This window comes from Aspergillus costaricaensis (genome assembly GCF_003184835.1).
Source record: "Aspergillus costaricaensis CBS 115574 unplaced genomic scaffold BO79scaffold_22, whole genome shotgun sequence".
Classification (NCBI taxonomy): Eukaryota; Fungi; Ascomycota; class Eurotiomycetes; order Eurotiales; family Aspergillaceae; genus Aspergillus; species Aspergillus costaricensis.
In genome coordinates this window covers 396,157-412,851 of record NW_020291822.1, presented here as the reverse complement: position 1 = coordinate 412,851, position 16,695 = coordinate 396,157, and the positions used below count along the sequence as shown (strand labels likewise).

The following is a 16,695-nucleotide window of genomic DNA, read 5'->3' as shown; positions in this document are numbered from 1 at the left end:
CCTACCAGTCGCAGTCTAGACTAATTGAGGGCGAAGCCTCCTTCAACTATGGATAGTGAGCTCTCCAGGGTCGGCCCGGAAGATGACAGGATGCCAGGCAATTGGTTGCAAAGAGGCGGTCTGGCCAATGCATCTCCCCCTCCCTGCCGAATGAACTGTGCGCCCCAATCACTGGCCTTCACAGCGGATTGCCGCCTAAAATTCACGGATACCTGCTGCTTCAACCTTTCACAACCACCACCACCACCTCTTTTCATTCACAACGCACTTGACTGCACCGGGCTGACCTGGATGGGCACGGTCCTCCTCTCCAGATGCTGGCTGCACTTTTATCCTCTCACTCATGCAATCCATCGCTTAATGCAGCCCTGTTTTTCCGTGCAAGTAAGAAGATCAAGGGGATAGATGAGAGGGGAATGGAAAGCACATCATGTGAAAGTCGTCAATTAAGAATACTATTTAGGCCTCCAGTAACAAATCTAAGTGTACAAGATGAATCTCCTACTCCGCCGTCCAAGATCACCAGACATCCCGACTAGGGAATTAGTGGAGCACGTGTGGTAAATTCTAGAACCCCAAGGCAAAAGGGGGCGGCCGCACAAAAAGCCCGGCCTGTGATGCCCTTGGAGACTTTTCTCCTTTCTCTCATTTTTCTCGTCGACCATGCGCTGTGGGTGTGTTTGTATTTCACGGGTATTGTGTGCATAGTACCAGCCATTGCAGTGGTGTGGTGATCCATGCTCTGCTACTAAGCACCCTGGCCAGTTTGAGCAGCAGAGTGTCAGACTCGGTGGAACACTCTAGCTGACCACGCATCGTAAACTGCTTTGGTTTTCAGGGTCTGCAGCTGACCGTGGCCTTCGTCACGCCGCTCCGACAAATGCTGTCTAAACTGCTCTACAACATTCAGGAGCTCCCGCCTGACCATCGCGTTATCGCGGGACAGCGGCACCGGCGCTTGCTCTATTACGTAGCCCATCTGGCATCATGGACCTTCAATTTTTATCTTGTCCTTCGACTAGCTCTGTGTTTCTCTGCCGTGCAACAAGATTGGCGAGTATGGCTAACTCTGTTGGTCGAGATCGTCCTCGCCAGTATGTCTATACCACCGTGAGCTGCCGTGTTTCGGCATCCCGGCCCCCTTCCTGAGCAAACGAGGACGCGCAAGCTAATATGTTGTCAGGCATTTGGCGCCATGATCAGCTTCTTACCATGTTAGGTGGTTCGGCATCGGATGGCCAACCACGCAAAAGATTGCGATTACACGGCACCGACGATCTACCGCGGGTGGACATTCTGGTGCCCTGCTGTGGAGAGCCAGTCGACGTCATCCTAGACACCGTGCGCGCTGCCTGTACGATGGACTACCCAACTTCCAGCTTTCGGGTCCGTGTACTGGACGACGGTGCTTCCACAGAGCTCGAGTCTGCCATTGCATCACTGCGCACCGAATGGCCTCACCTCTTCTACCACACCCGGGGAAGGCAATCCGGTAAAGTCTTCGCCAAGGCTGGTAACATGAATTACGCCCTCTTCACCCTGCAAGAGAAGGCGCCACCTGAGTTCTGTGCCATCTTTGACGCAGACTCCATCCCCATGCCTCACTTTCTGAGGGCGACGTTGCCGCATCTCCTCCAGACCCGGGACGCAGTGCTCCTCACCACCCGGCAGTACTTTTATAACCTCCCATCAGGTGACCCCCTGTCTCAGTCACGCCTTCACTTCTACACATGTGAAAATGCAGAGCTCGATCGTCGGGGCCTTGCTCAGGATGCAGGCTCCGGAGCCCTTTTCCGGCGACAAGCCATCATCGATGCCGGCGGATATCCAACGTACTCCTTTTCCGAGGATTGGCAGCTCTCGCTTGTTCTGAAGGGTCTAGGCCACCGCACCATTCAAGTCCAGGAGCCACTACAGTATGGATTGGTTCCGACGTCCTTAGATGGACACATTGCACAGCGCAACCGGTGGCACATTGGCCACTCCCAACAGCTTCGGGCGTTGATGCCGCGCACAAACAAGACGCTTCCCCGCAAACTGCAGTGGACTATTGCATGGAATGGCGTCTTCATCATGGCTGGGGCAGTTGGCTGTTTGATCACGTTTGCAATGGTTCCATTGCTCCTGGTGTCGGGTCACCTGGTCCCAGACGTTTCGCCACTGCTGGCCAAAGCACAGTTTTTCTTGGCTGTTCTCCATATTGCCATGACCTGGGCGTATGTACTTTTGCAGAGTGCGCATACGGGATTCGAAAGCTTTCCGTTCTCTCGTTTTGAAAATATCTGGCTGGCTGGAGGTAAGTTACACATCGTTTGTTTTTGTTTTTCTGCTTTACACCCGCGTATCGTCGTTGCCCGTTCTATTATGGACATGAAGGGGGTCTGGATTTAAATGCCACTACTCTGTTTTAACATTTTCCTCACATTGCATCCCTCCATGAAGATTGAAGCTCTCTCTTGCCTTCCACTATGATTCAAGACATAACTAACAACAACAGCACACATCCACGCTGTCGCTCGATTCCACCTTCTAGCCAGCCGACCAAAAGGCTCCTTCGTGACTGGCAGCAGCGCCAACTCATGGAATCGCAGCGCGACCCCGACATCCCTCCAAAAGCTCTACCACAATCTGTGGCACAACGGGATCGCATACAGCGTTGTGATTCTGCTTGCCACTATTGCATCCATCGTCTACTCGATTTACTCGGCCATCACAAGTACCGACGTTGGTTTGCTATCCCGCTTGCTCACCACAATTGCCTGGCCCCCGATGCTTCACATCTGCTACCTCTCCATCGCCAGTTACTGGGCGCCCGTCTCATACCTGCTGAGCCCGCCGCGGTACCCGGAGCGGAAGGCTGGATTGGCATTGTCGGAGACTGGTGTGGTGCTTCCGAGTGCGGAGGTCCAGCAAGCTGCTATGGTGCGTGGGGAAGCGCCGGTCGGATTTTATCGTCAGTGCGTGTTGGTTGTGTTGGTTCTGGGTGGGTTGTTGTTGGGTGGATTGGCGTTGTGAGTGATAGAGATGGATTGGATGCGCTGCTAGATTAGATTGTGAGTAGACGTGGTGGTGTTAGGTGGTTTGAATATGACAAGGCTTATGAATGACCCATGAAAGAGTTCAATGTGAAGCAAACAACAACTGGTAGGATCCGCCTGTCTAATCCACATTTGATACTATATACACCATCGAAAAACAATGAATCTATACTTCGTAGATATAGCCAGAGAGCTCAATATTCCGATCAATAAGATAGATCAATATTTCAATTCAATTTCATCTTAGTCAAAACCGATCTAAGCACCCATGCGACGAGACAGTGTATACAATACAACCCATATAATACAATACCGTTACCATCTTATCTCGATCCATCACAACCCTCAATCAATTCCTCATCCCATTCCTAGCAAATCTACTCCACCAACCTCTCCACAAACCTCGACTTCGCTCTCAACCTCTCCCCGAAATAATAAATCCCTAAGAGTCCCAAAACCCCCAACCCACTCACACCCCCCAGCACACTTGACCCCCTCGCCATCCCCAAATTCTTATACAATGGGATCCCGAAATGCACAGCCCCAGCAGCCAACGTACTCCGACAGAAGTCATTGGCCGCAAACAGACTCGCCGCGTACTCGGGATATATACTGGGTATGTACATGGACAGGCACTGCAGGATGATGAACACTGCGCTAGCGTACATTGTCACGCCGATGATGCTGACGATCCAGTGGATAGAGGGGCGGAGGGTCCAGCCGTAGAGGAAGAGGGAAATGGGGACGAGGAAGGTAGCTGGGATGGCGGGGATGAGGTGTCGTTCGTGTTTTGTAGGGGGTGTGCGGGTTGGGGTGGATTTAGGGGAGGTGCTGTGATGGTGTTGTCGGAGGTAGTTTGGGAGGGAGAGGTATGTGAAGTAGGCTGCTACTGCGAGGACGCACCCTACTAGGACGGAGAGGTAGAATAAGCTGAGGGTTGTAGTGGATACATTATAGACGGGTGGGTAACCGATGGGGAAGGCGTCGAAGAAGGTATAATACGTGCCGTAGATGAAGGAGGTGTAGATGTTGGCGAAGAGAATGGCAGGGTCTTGGAGGGTGATTTGGACGGGTTTGACGAGGTAAAATTTCAGTTTGGCGAGAGGGTTGTCACTTTCACTAGTATTGTTGTTGTTCTGGTTGTTGCTGGTATTGAACGCACTGCTGCGGTATCGTATGGTCGGGGCGTAAGTTTCAGGCAGGAGGAAGAGCAGGATGCATACCGGGCCGGACATACAGGCGAGGAGCCACATGGTCCATTTCCAGGAAATTTTGTTGACCAGGCTGTTGGTGAGCAGGGGTCCGAGAGCCGGGCCGCAGTACGCTGCAGCTACCCATAGAGCGAGAGCGTAGGGGAACTGGGATTCGGGGTAGAGGTCGTGCATGGAGGCGCCGCCGTTGGCGAGGCACGGGCTGCCGAAGAGACCCTGCATGAAGCGAAGGAAGACGAATGCGCTGTAGTTGGATACTTCGGCGGCTCCGATCGTGACGAGGATGAATGCTACGAATGTACCGAAGTAGACGACCGAGCGTCCGATTCTCGGGATCTCGCTGAGCGGGCCCCAGAGGAGGGGTCCCACGCCGTCTGTTGAAGTAAGTATAGGGTTATGGGGTAGCATTGCATGGGTGAGTCGTACACCCGAGCACGTAGATGGACAACCCTAACATGGCGCGTTGCTCGGAGAGGTGCAGCTCCTGCATTACCAATGGAACGGCGGTAATGAACATGGATGACCCAGAATAGACCACGAAACTGTACTTTTAGATAGGTACTTTTGTTCGAGGGTGTGGTTGGGTGGACTTACGTGTAGATGTATACTACGAGGGATGTGATGACTCTCTTTGCGACTGGCCAGTTGTGTGGATTTTCGCGACTTGTTGCCCAGTCCTCGACTGTAAGTGTCTTTTCTGAGTCGGCTGAGTGTTTACGGCGGTGGGTATGTTCGTCGATCTGCTTGGGTGTCTCTTGTCTGACATGGTGCTCTGTATGATCAAGATTATCGGGTCTATGCAAAAAGGACCTCACGAATACAATGCAAGGTAGATCCGGCGACATTCTGACAACGATTCACAGACAAGATAGTAGGTGGGGTAAAGGGACTGTCAGGTAAGTAATACGGGGATACTGGAAATATAAAGTACCCGAAGATGCATTTTATCGCCACGTCCGAGGTACAAGCACGCTTCACAAAACTCAATCCAACAAAATTGTGCAGCTTACCATTGAGACACAGCATGATCCACGTGTAGAAATGCGGTATGACATGTGTCTTTCCCGATGTGGTAATCGACCACCTAGCTGGAACAGTGCAACTGACCCTGGTACAATGAAGTCTATACAAGGTTTGCTGCATCATGGTGAGGAATGTGGGTCCCTGTCAGTGTGACCGGTTCACCTCGTTGTTAGTCTCGCAACACCTTCCACAGCAGTGGCACAGTGGCCTCGGATGCTTGCATGCGCATTGACAAGGCTAGAAAGCTTAGCAGAACGACATCTCCTGCCGGATCTTACCTAGAGGGCGCTCGGCCCTTTGCTAATATATTTTGGGTGAAGACTTGCGACCCCAGACTGAGATCGGCTTTATGAAATAGTCATCTCAGAATGCAGATCATCTTCTCACTTGTTTTGGCGGTGACTACCCTGCTGAACTGCCAAAGCCTGGAGTGCTCGAATACCTCATCACCAGTGGCGACCGACTCTCTGAAGAAGCATGGTGTGGTCACTGCGTCCTCAGTCTACCGCGTGTATTACCTCGCAGTGGGCCTTTTGCACGCTCTATTCGTCACTCTTCCACAAACACAGCAGCAAGCGCTTTGCCCGAATTTAGAGCATGTCCGACATGATCACCTTGCTCTCACTTGCAGAACCACAACTGCTCTCGCATTGATCTGCCTCGGTAGTTGTATTCGTGTCTACGCCTTCTGGCAACTAGGCTCATGCTTCACGTTCTCTCTGTCAAAGCCTCATCGCCTTGTCACTACGGGTATCTATCGCCACGTTCGTCATCCAGCATACGCTGGATTAGCCATCCAGGCCCCTGCAGTGTTGTATTTCTGGGCAAGAGAGGATGGTGCACTTGCATGTTTAATGCCCGACCTACCACTGTTGCACGAAGTGACCATTGTACATTGGTGGTTCTGGGCTATATGTCTGCCAACGATCGGATGGGTACGAATCAAGGAAGAGGAGGAACTGCTAGAGAAGACGTTTGGTCAACAGTGGAAGGAGTATCGTCACACAACACTCATGTTGGTGCCGTTCCTCTTTTGAGTAGGGATGGGCGGGCCGGAGTGGGTCATGCCATTTTTGAAGATGCTTGCATACGGTAGCGGTACACGCAACCACCGTGTTCCTTGGGACTAGCGGTAATCGACTGGAAGCTCTTGCATGACAGTTTCGTTATGGATGAAAGTAGTTTCCTAGCAATAACTAGTCCTTCAATATCAGAGAAACTATTACTTATCACGACTGCGATGCAGCGTTACAGTGGCACCACCATTATAACTATCCTCAAATTTATGTGCAGTGCCAATTTAAGGCAACTTCTTTGCTTTCTACCACCACTCATTGGTTGCTAATTCTGCGGACATGCATATTCAATGTAAAGTATGTGATGCCCTGGTTCAGTTCGGTTAATTAACTTGGTCTGAGAGCTCCGCTGGCAGTGGTACTTAGGTGCTAACACTTGCCGGCTTAACCATGAATATATATATCGGGCTACGCGTCGCGAGATCATTGACAAAATAAACACTAAATGGATGTTATACCTTTTTGCAGAATAACATAAGGACTGTGTCTTCTCTAATAGTATTGCATTTAATTGTGTTGAGCATGATGCAACGCTAAGATCGCTGACATTCGCTTAGAAGCAGGTGGCATGTTCTGGGATTATCCCGGCCTCATAGACTAAATTTTGAGATGTCACGACTCAACAGATCATCAGATACTAGCAGCAACCTGAGACACCTTGACTAACAGCTACTCTACTCCCTCCCGTGCACAATAATGCAACGCCCCAGTTTCGGTCAACGGCCGAGGGCGCTTCCGAACCATCGGAATAAGAGTGCCACTCAAACTATGGAAATAGACTCCGGCACCCGACCGAGGCGTGGCAGCTTCCGTGGTGCACAACCGTGCATTTAAATCCGAGCACAGAGACGCGCACATACCATGTTGCACCATGCGGGCTCATAGATAACCTGTTCGGAGCCGGGCCAGCAGGGTCAAAATGCCGGGTGACATCACGGACACGAAAATGGCACCGCTACTCCGGACCCCAAGCTGACTTCGCTACCAAACTGCCACACCAAGCCTCAGGGTATTCCCGTCTCATATAGAGCAAGTGGTAGCAAGGGCACGATGATAGCACAGACAGGCATCTCCACAATCAATGCGGTCGGTTGAAGGATGATCCCCACGGCCAGCCATCGGCCGTAGCTTATCTGGCAATTCGGCTCTCTCACTGGCCGATCAATTCAAGTCGACAGAAAGATTTTGCAAATAATTTCTAGAAGCCTTCTTTATCTCGGCTAAACGACCCACAATTCTGCGGCGCCCCCGAGTTTGCCGACCGACCATCACCATTTCTGCATCCCGTTTCATCCCGATCGCGCCTCTCCAGCCCTAGACCGGGGCCTCCCGATCACAAAAACGTCCCCTTCACCACGCGATCAATTGCATGCAATCCTTTCTTATCTTTTCCTATCTTTCTCTGACATGCTGCAGAAACAAACCACTTATCTCGATAGCAGCAGCAGTCATCGCACCCCCTCACCCAAACGAACCATGGTGGTCACTTATCTCCCCGAATATGAAAGCGACGAAACACATCCCCAGCACCATGGGCTCGAGCCCGCCATCCCGCCGTTCGCGGGCCGCATGGGCGGAAACCAGGATTTTGTGGTTGATAGGACGGACCCCAAGAACTCAAAGGTGCTAGAGAAGGTGCCCGACGCAGCACCGTGCATGACACTAAAAGAGATATTCGACTTGCGGGGGTTCCTGAGCGTGGATCTATGGAAGTTTGCTGTGCTAGAATGCATAGGTAATTCCCCCGCATACTCCAAAGTCTTACCCCATACCAAAGATGAGCCCCAAGCTAATAAGTGTATAACCAACAGCAAGTATGATGAACGTTTTCATCACCTGCTGGGTAACAACTCACCCACTCTCCGCAACAACATCCCCCAAAGGCCAAGCCGGCGTCTACGGAACAGTCACCTTTTTCTCCCCAGCATTCGGCGGCCTCACCAACCTCCTCCTCACTCCACTCCTCATCTACACCTTCTCCCCTTCTAGCGGTGGCCACATCAGCCCCACAATCACTCTCGCCACCTTCTTCGCCCGCATTATCACTTTCCCGCGCATGATCCTCTATTTGGCTGGCCAAACTTTGGGAGGCGCACTCGCCGGCTTTGCCATGCACTCCGCGTACGGCACGCGTGAGTTCACCGTGGGAGGATGCCACATCGACTCGACCATGGTGTCTGCAACAGATGGACTAGTCATTGAGTTCTTTGCGTGCCTTATTTTGATTTTCTTGGCGTTTGGTGTTGCCTTGGACCCTAGACAGGCCAAGGTGTTTGGCCATGCTGTTTCGCCGTGGCTGGTCGGTGTTGTGTTGGGAGTTGTTACATGGGGAACGGCATTTACGAGGGAGGGGTATATTGGTGCTAGTGTGTATTCCACTTCTCGATATTAAACTACGGTGACTGACAAGCTGCAGGCGTTAATCCAGCGAGGTGTTTCGGCGCTTATGTCGCCAGTGAATTTCCGACGTATCATTGGATTCATTGGGTGAGTTTCATGTCCAGCAGCCCTATTCAAATTCGGACCATGTACTAATAAAAGTAGGTTGGTCCCCTGGCTGCAGCAGTGGCGCATGGGCTTGTCTATTTCGTTGATCCCCTCTGGAAGGATCCTCGCGCGGAGTAAATTTTTTTTTCAAATTTATGGTTACGGGGTGTGGGATTGTATATAGAAATGACGGATTTGTACAAAGTGTATTATATAGACCTGTGAATACTGCCAAAAAGGCTTTCCGAACATCTGCCATGTTGAAGTGACAGATGCGATGACCCATTCTGACTACATACTTGCTGTGCTGTTGTAGGAAACGTATCATCAAAGACGAGCACAGCAGCCCTTTCCATTAACCGCAGACAAGCGACAATAACACGAAGTCGAGATAGGCACATCGGCCGACCCCAACGCAATATCCAGTTGCACCTGGACAACACGAGCCTCATCCATCTTCCCAGAAGCCACCAGACACTCATGCAGTCCATGCAACCCCCACACATTATTCAATCGGCCCTTACGCCGCGGAAACCCCTGCGCCATGCCCAGGTCCTCCCGGAAGACCTGCTCCGCCTCGGGGACCCGCTTCTGCTCCAGCAGCAACCCACCTAGGGCATGCCGCACGGGCTGCATCCACGCCGGCGGGTCACAGTACGCCAGGCCATCTTCTAACTCAATCGCCCGACGCAGCGTTGCAAAGGCTAATCGAATATTCCCCTTGCGGTACTCCAACTCACCTGCTAACATGAAAGATGCGACGGCAAGGAAATCGACCTGCCGAACAGGCAAATTATTTATCCGGGATCTCGGCACCCGCTTGCGCGCCTCCTCGAACTCCTGCCGGGCGACTTCTGCCTCCTGGATACGTCCAAGGGCGCTGAAGGCGAGGCCCCTGGCGTATAGGATGTTAGCTGTCTTGCAGCAGTATAAGTCTCGGTCCTGTGGTGCTGGTAGTTCTAACTGGAGAATTTCTTCCCAGCGACCGAACCGCACTAGAACATGCGCTTGACTGCCCAAGAAACTTTCCGTCCAGTCTGCCATTGGGGGTGATTTAGTAGCCAGTAATTTCACATCAACCACCTCGTCCAATTTATCCGCAGCCAACATGGCCTCTCGCGACCGACCAGACATCAGAGCGCAGTACAGCTTCGTGACAATGTTATGCACTCGATAGGCCACATAAAGCGGAGATGCATCCAATGTGGCGAAGAACATATCATCGCCTACAATAGCATCATCACTGGAATCAATTGCCCGGCGATAGTCACCAACAGCCATATCAATATGCGCAGGCATGTGCACCATATGCGACGCATCCGGGATCATACGACGCAGTCTGTCTGCAGCAGGCAGGGCCACCTCAGGCGTGGCCGACATCTCCATGAGATGGATATACAAATGGCACAGGGCAGGATGCTCTCGACCCTCCGGACGTGCCATTGCAGTATCGATTGCCGCCTTCGCCTCGAGGGTATGTGCGCTGCTCGCTTCACCTGTGTTCATATCCCACAGCTCGCGCGGATTAACGCAGATAAGCGCCTCAATGAACAACGATGCCACGTCGAGATCATCTGGGTAGGCTTCATACACAACGCGCATAGCGTCTGCATAAGCCTGATTGTATTGTCTCATCTCAGTAGGAGCGGGGATGGTATCCGGGGTAGGGAACCGAGTTGCGATGGCTTTTAGCAGCATGTGGAAGAGTGGGGATGCATGCGTAGCATGTTTCTGAGAGGCATTGAGCGCATCCCATGCCTTTCCCACGGTTTCTAGGAGACTGGGGCTATCGAAGAAGCCCCAGGCTATATTGTAGCTCGGTCCGATGGCGTATGCAATGCCCCAGTAGGCTAGTGCGCAGGTGGGGTCGCATTCGACTGCTCGTTCAAAACATCGTGCTGCTTCGCCATGATTGAAGGAATAGGACCAGATTAGACCGCGGTCGAACCATCGCTGGGCGGCTGGGGAGGATGTGGCAATGGGTCGGTGGTAGGAGCCAAGGTTGAAGTTTGGGTAGTCATCTGCCTGGGGCGAAGCAGCTTCGTTTCTGAAATTTGTCAGTGCGAGACTGTTGATATGGCATATGCTCACTTATTCATTGTAAGTATCGTTTTGGGTTTTGTTGTGGATGAAAGCCGGGCCACAGCAGAATGACAGAAAACGGAGGATTTTAAACTACTATGGAAGGTGGAGATACATTATGGCTCCTGAGCGGTTTGTTGAGTCACTGGGTAGGTAGGGAGTAGTGGGATGGGACACAGAGAATCTGCCAGGATCCCAGATTGGATGTTACACATCGTCTAGAGATTGTCTTTTAGGCTGCAAGGTTGTTATGATACCTCCTTAGGCCATATAATTGGTTGTTAAACAAACCCCTTGCGCTTGATACTTGTAGCCGTCCGTTCGATGGGACTATGTCCCGAATACCATTCTTTTTTGTCGGATGTCCCAACAATATGCAAGGGAAGTTAGAGCATGCCATTACCTGTGTAAATATGAAGATTCGCCTTGAATCATAAGGTATACACATATCACTTTAGATGTAAGATCAACGCAGCATGAAACAAAACTCATAAGTAGAATAATATTACTACAGTATAAACCCCTAGATGTTCTGTTGAAGAAGTGACAGCATCATCAAGCCAGTTCGCACTCAATAAGGCTCTCCACACCCCTTCGCACGGTCCATATTTTCATGATCTTGAGTCCGGCGGATTCCACCAGCGACCGCCACTGCTTCTCGGTGCGTTCAGTCGAAGCAAAATCGGCCATCATGATAATGTCCAGACTGGTAGTTTCCCAGTATGCATTCGTGCCGGGGATAACATTCTCATTTAGCAAAATCTTGCTATGCCCCCGCTTCATAGCAGGAATAACATTGGCCAATATGCGACGGCAGTCATCGTCTGTCCAGTCATGCAAAACAGAATGCATGTAATACGCACGGGCGCCTGCATGAATGTTAGCCATTGCTTTAAATGGCTTTATACGGCACTTACCCTTGATCGGTTGTTCTGTAAAGAAGTCATGTGTCATGAGCTCGATAGCCGGATCCAGGCTCATGCTTCTGGCCTGTTCCACAACCTTGGGTAAATCTTGGAGAATAAGCCGACCTGGCACTTGTGGCCATTTGCGGCGAAACTCTGACAGATCGTGTCCCAAGCTTCCCCCCATGTCGACAAGCAAGGTGTCATGATCGCTGATATTTGCCTCGGCAACTAGCGACAACACCGGATAGAAGCCAACATCCATCCAGCTCGGTCGTCCCTGATGGTATACAGACATGTGATTGTTAAATTGGACGGCATGAATAGGGTTCTCTGTGAGGAAGTCGAAAAAGTGGAGCGGTGTCCTAAACCCACGCTGAAAGGCGCAATCTTTCCCGTCGCTGGGGTTTCGGTAGTTCGTTTTCTTAAGCTGAGCGGGGAGGGCAAGGACGCCATCAGTGATGCAACCAGTCCTAAGTCCAGTTAATAGCCAATATAGCCAGTATGTGAGTGTATCGTACATGCAAGGATAAGAGTCACTGTATCTATTGGACATCATTGACATGGAAAATCCCGTCCGGCGGTATTCATCAGGACCAGTCTCGGTGACCACGCCCATGGCCGCGAGATGCTTCAAGATGCGGGCTAAGAAGTTAACTTCCATAAACATGATACCAGTGTGATTACCTACCAAGCATCGTTGGGTCAGCACCGGTAGCTGTGGCAAGTTGGCCAGCTGTCTTCGGTTTGTCGTTCTGCGATAGGGCAGTAAAAAGCCCCAGGTCGACGCCGGTTTCCAAAGCTGCATATAGTGTGCTCTACCATGACCCTTAGCATGCTTGCACTTTTGCTTATCTAGATTTTATGGCTCACCTGCGACCAGCAGTGTCTGATGATGGCTTCTCGAGGAGTCTCAAGAGCGTAGACCAATGATCGCGCTGCATCGAGGATCTTCGTTCGCTCGTTCTCATCATTCTCTGTGAGGTAAGCCTCACCATGCAATGCTATGCGCTTTAGAAGAGTGGAGACCTCCTCAGGGGCATTTGGAGATATGGCAACGTTGTCATCGACAAAGGCCTGCTGTGCATGATCGTCCATCCTGCCGTTTGGCTGGCAGCAGCTGTTGCCATTGGGGCTGCCCTCTGCTGCACTTATCATGGTGGTTTATGACGTATATTGGACGACGGATTGATCAGATGAAGGGGAATTGGAGAACGATAGAACATATTGCGGATGACGGCTCTGTTATATCAATAGTGAAGGCCCGATGGACCATAACGTGGTACCAACGTGGCCTATCGGAAGGTACAATAAATTACAAGGCTTGAAACTTGAAAGGAAGGTCAAGGTGGGAGGAACTATCCCATAAGGAGTATTTCGTGGCTGCCCTTACCGTGCTCCATTCCAAGCATTACCCTCCTAGTTCAGGGGCTTCACCGTTAGTGTCACAGCGTGGCGGGAAAGTACCGACAGAAGGATCGTGATCATCATCGGACGCGTACACGTACCTCTTTTGAAGCCATACCAGAGGGTAATTTAGAAACTGGGTACATGGACAGATTGGGAAAGGTTCTTGCTCGGGTATCTACCGGTAGACCGTGCCCTTCTGAATCAAGTATCAACGCATGCCGCCTAGAAAGTCATTCCTTCCATATTAAATATGAGCTGATACAGTCAACAATAGGTATAACAATGTGCGACTTAAATCGAACTTCAGAATAATCCAGTACTGCACAGTACCTGACATTGTGAGCCTCCACACGGGAGCATAACAAACTATCACAATAGCTAGAACACACCATTGCTGTTGGTCTGACTTGGCGGTTGTCCATTCAGCCGGATGGGCCCAACGGCGTGACCCAGCCTGCTGGTGTAACTTGGGAATTGGAGTCCTTAAAAGGTCCAATATTCCGTTGAGAACGAGCTAGCGATCCTTCGGCGTTTGAATGCTCCATCCGGAACCTTTCGTGATCATACTGGCTGATTTGATAGTCTTCAAATATCTACACTTCATTCTTGATCGTTGTATCCCGGTTCATAGCTCTGAAGCAAGGGCCAGCGAAGAGTACAACCTCACTATCATATTACCCTTGAGGGAGACTTGTGACTGGTATATTTAATCAGACCCATCACAGTGGCTCGGGGTATAATGGTTATGTTAAGCTTCCTCTCAACGGCGTGGCGGCCCCACTACCCGTCTGTCAACTGACCATATGGATCCTGTCCTGCCAAGGAGATGTCCAGTTTGTCACTGTTCGCCTTGTCTATCCACCGGTGGCACGGATCTACTGCAAGGTTACCAAAATGGTCGATCCAGGGCTAGCCAGATCAGCTAATCCCTGCCAGCATCAGCACCGTATTATGCCTTAGCCGCCGCACGGCATTTGCGACCTTCCTGGCTCACCTTTAATCGAGAGAATTATTGGCTACCAATGCCAACTAATGAAACAATTACTGCAATATAGGAGAGATTGCGGGAAGTAAGGGATGTCCATCAGTTTGTCGGAATTCCCAAGGAGGACCTGATGTCACCCGCTCATTGAACAGATCGCCAAATGAACGTGTAGGCTGAAATCCTTCGCTTGTCGGAATAATACTGTCTCTGGTTCCCTTGCGTACCCTACAAGTGACCGTAAATGTCGGAATCCTTATTCATACTACGTTTTTCTCCTTCGACTGTGTGTCACGTCACGAACTTTTGTGCTACCCGCAACAATGGCTGCGTCAGAAGATGGAAATGCCAGCGACAATAAAGGTCCGATGATTCTATCGGTCCTGTGGGCACTGACAGGTCTCACATCCATTCTTGTCATAGCGCGCATGTACATCAGGACAAGTCTCTTGCACAACCTCGGACCGGACGACTGGTTGATCACAGCGTCTTTGGTATGTATGTACCATGCGAGGGATGCAACCACTAACTTCAACAGGTGATGGGAGTCGTCTACTGTGCCATCACGACAATAAACGTGGATATGGGATATGGGAAGCATGCATGGCTATTGAGCGAAAGGACTGTGGAACACGCCACATTCCTCAACTGCTTGAGCTTTCTTTTCGGAATCATCTCATTCGCGATTCCGAAGCTGGCAGTTACCGCGATGCTCAATCGGATCCTCAACCCAAATATGGCTCAGCGGATATGTCTGTGGACATTGACTGGATTCGCTGCGGTTGTGTCAGGCATATGTATCATCGTGCTGTTCACGATGTGCGATCCGCCCGAGGCGCTGTGGAAGACACATCTGGTGACAGAAGGAAAGGCAACCTGCAAAGACGTCTGGATTTTGATTGACTACGCCATATTTACTGGAGGTTGGTTTATGCGATCGGTATTTTTTTAGCTATAACTGACAGCCCAGCCCTATCCGCCTTTGTCGATTTGATACTGGCCGTCTATCCGAGCACGGTGCTGATGAAACTCCACATGTCGTTGCGCAAACGGCTCGCGTTGTGCGCAGCCTTGGGTCTGGGCTCTGTGTAAGTGTCTTCATATTCATGAAAAATCGGCGACTAACCTAGCAGTGCTTCCGCAATGGCCATCGTCAAGTGTACACAGTTGAAGGGGTTAGCCGACAAAACCGACTACACCTGTGAGCACACCCACTGCCAGCCAAAGAGAAATACTAACATCAACAGACGGCACCGCCGAACTCGTCATGTGGACCAAGTAAGACCATCTCTACGACATGTTTACTATGATAAATGTAGACCTAACGAACGCAGCATCGAGTCCAACGTCGTCATAATCGCCTCCTGCATCCCGACCCTCCAGCCCGTCCTCGAACTCATCCTCGGTAAACGCACCACAAGCTCCTACAACAACAGTCGCAACCGCTACAAGGGGAGTTCACAATTTCCCGATTCCTCCTACGACCATAGCAAGTTGTCGAAGCCACGAAAGCCCGACTACGAAATCACAACGGTGGGAAGTCAGGAGAGCATTCTCCGAGAGGAAGCCAATGGGCGCATTGAAAGCCATCCAATGGGAGCGATTCGACGAACGGACAATGTGACAGTGGAATATGAGAGTCGGTCTGGAGAGGATCCTGAGGACCCACGGGTGTCGTGGTAGTTTCTTATCGCTATAACATTTTGTATACTAGTATTCTTATCTCAAAAGCATTTCTGTCACTTCTGTCCTTATCCGATCATCTGGATATTTTGGTTTGTTCCGTTTTTAACCTGCTCGACACAATGAACCAGCACCATCAAATCACAATGTCGGTTAATTAGCGACGATAGTAATACAGAAGATAGTATTTCAACATATTAAAGCATTCAAAGAGACAAAGAAAGTCAAGCCCCTGCGATTCGATCTATCAACTACCACAATCAAACTCTGAACACCAATCAACCATCCCGCGCATAACTCACGGACCCGGAGCCACGCCACAACAAAACTAAAGTCCCACCTTCAATCTCACCACATTAACACAAACGAAACAAGCAATAATAGAAAATAAAACTCCTTGTTATATACCCAAGCTGCGCAGTATCCGACCCACAGCGTATGCATTCCTTGGAATAGAAACCTGGACGCCTGATGGACGGCTACTAATTCTACTCCATAGTGGAGCCCGGAATGGCCATCCGTCCAGTAGTGCTATGTGGAATAGATTGAGTCCGTTGTGCTATGCTATATGAGGAAGTAGTTTGATTCTGAGGTTAAGACAGTCTAAGAGTAGAGTACATAGTACAGCAGTAGAAGGATTGGCGAGGTACTTTGGCAGATGTCAGTCGAAACTTATGTTCCCCATATATCGCTCGGTCATATTATCAATACACAATGATATTTATGGATTTATTGCAAGGGTTTGCAAGTGACATCATAAATGGGGGCTTCTTTGTTTGCCGAGTCAGTCATCTAGGG

General features: G+C 50.6%; 7 protein-coding genes across 7 annotated transcripts; 4 read left to right on the top strand and 3 right to left on the bottom strand.

The window, feature by feature from the left end:
- Window positions 1–880: 880 nt before the first annotated feature.
- Window positions 881–3,096, top strand: BO79DRAFT_176077 (glycosyltransferase family 2 protein; the record flags this gene model as incomplete). The annotated part of the gene is made up of 3 exons (XM_025679833.1): window positions 881–1,094; window positions 1,184–2,296; window positions 2,498–3,096. The coding sequence occupies 3 exons, from the start codon at window positions 881–883 to the stop codon at window positions 3,013–3,015; spliced, it is 1,845 nt and encodes a 614-aa protein (XP_025538010.1). The 3' UTR covers window positions 3,016–3,096.
- Window positions 3,097–3,415: 319 nt separating this feature from the next.
- Window positions 3,416–5,094, bottom strand: BO79DRAFT_151645 (MFS transporter; the record flags this gene model as incomplete). The annotated part of the gene is made up of 3 exons (XM_025678656.1): window positions 3,416–4,623; window positions 4,676–4,791; window positions 4,844–5,094. The coding sequence occupies 3 exons, from the start codon at window positions 5,092–5,094 to the stop codon at window positions 3,416–3,418; spliced, it is 1,575 nt and encodes a 524-aa protein (XP_025538009.1).
- A 546-nt stretch (window positions 5,095–5,640) lies between these two features.
- BO79DRAFT_269588 (methyltransferase family protein) lies at window positions 5,641–6,309 on the top strand (the record flags this gene model as incomplete). Its single annotated transcript, XM_025687213.1, has 1 exon — window positions 5,641–6,309. One exon carries the CDS (start codon window positions 5,641–5,643, stop codon window positions 6,307–6,309), a length of 669 nt encoding a protein of 222 aa, XP_025538008.1.
- A 1,515-nt stretch (window positions 6,310–7,824) lies between these two features.
- BO79DRAFT_151797 (aquaporin) lies at window positions 7,825–8,973 on the top strand (the record flags this gene model as incomplete). The annotated part of the gene is made up of 4 exons (XM_025678665.1): window positions 7,825–8,083; window positions 8,160–8,714; window positions 8,765–8,835; window positions 8,893–8,973. The coding sequence occupies 4 exons, from the start codon at window positions 7,825–7,827 to the stop codon at window positions 8,971–8,973; spliced, it is 966 nt and encodes a 321-aa protein (XP_025538007.1).
- Window positions 8,974–9,162: 189 nt separating this feature from the next.
- BO79DRAFT_269585 (tetratricopeptide repeat domain protein) lies at window positions 9,163–10,934 on the bottom strand (the record flags this gene model as incomplete). The annotated part of the gene is made up of 2 exons (XM_025687212.1): window positions 9,163–10,882; window positions 10,927–10,934. 2 exons carry the CDS (start codon window positions 10,932–10,934, stop codon window positions 9,163–9,165), a joined length of 1,728 nt encoding a protein of 575 aa, XP_025538006.1.
- A 538-nt stretch (window positions 10,935–11,472) lies between these two features.
- Window positions 11,473–12,980, bottom strand: BO79DRAFT_151708 (o-methyltransferase; the record flags this gene model as incomplete). Its single annotated transcript, XM_025678659.1, has 5 exons — window positions 11,473–11,786; window positions 11,835–12,295; window positions 12,344–12,467; window positions 12,514–12,640; window positions 12,696–12,980. The coding sequence occupies 5 exons, from the start codon at window positions 12,978–12,980 to the stop codon at window positions 11,473–11,475; spliced, it is 1,311 nt and encodes a 436-aa protein (XP_025538005.1).
- Window positions 12,981–14,537: 1,557 nt separating this feature from the next.
- On the top strand, window positions 14,538–15,897 carry BO79DRAFT_269584 (uncharacterized protein; the record flags this gene model as incomplete). Its single annotated transcript, XM_025687211.1, has 6 exons — window positions 14,538–14,708; window positions 14,753–15,137; window positions 15,185–15,302; window positions 15,348–15,415; window positions 15,462–15,492; window positions 15,549–15,897. 6 exons carry the CDS (start codon window positions 14,538–14,540, stop codon window positions 15,895–15,897), a joined length of 1,122 nt encoding a protein of 373 aa, XP_025538004.1.
- Window positions 15,898–16,695: the final 798 nt, after the last annotated feature.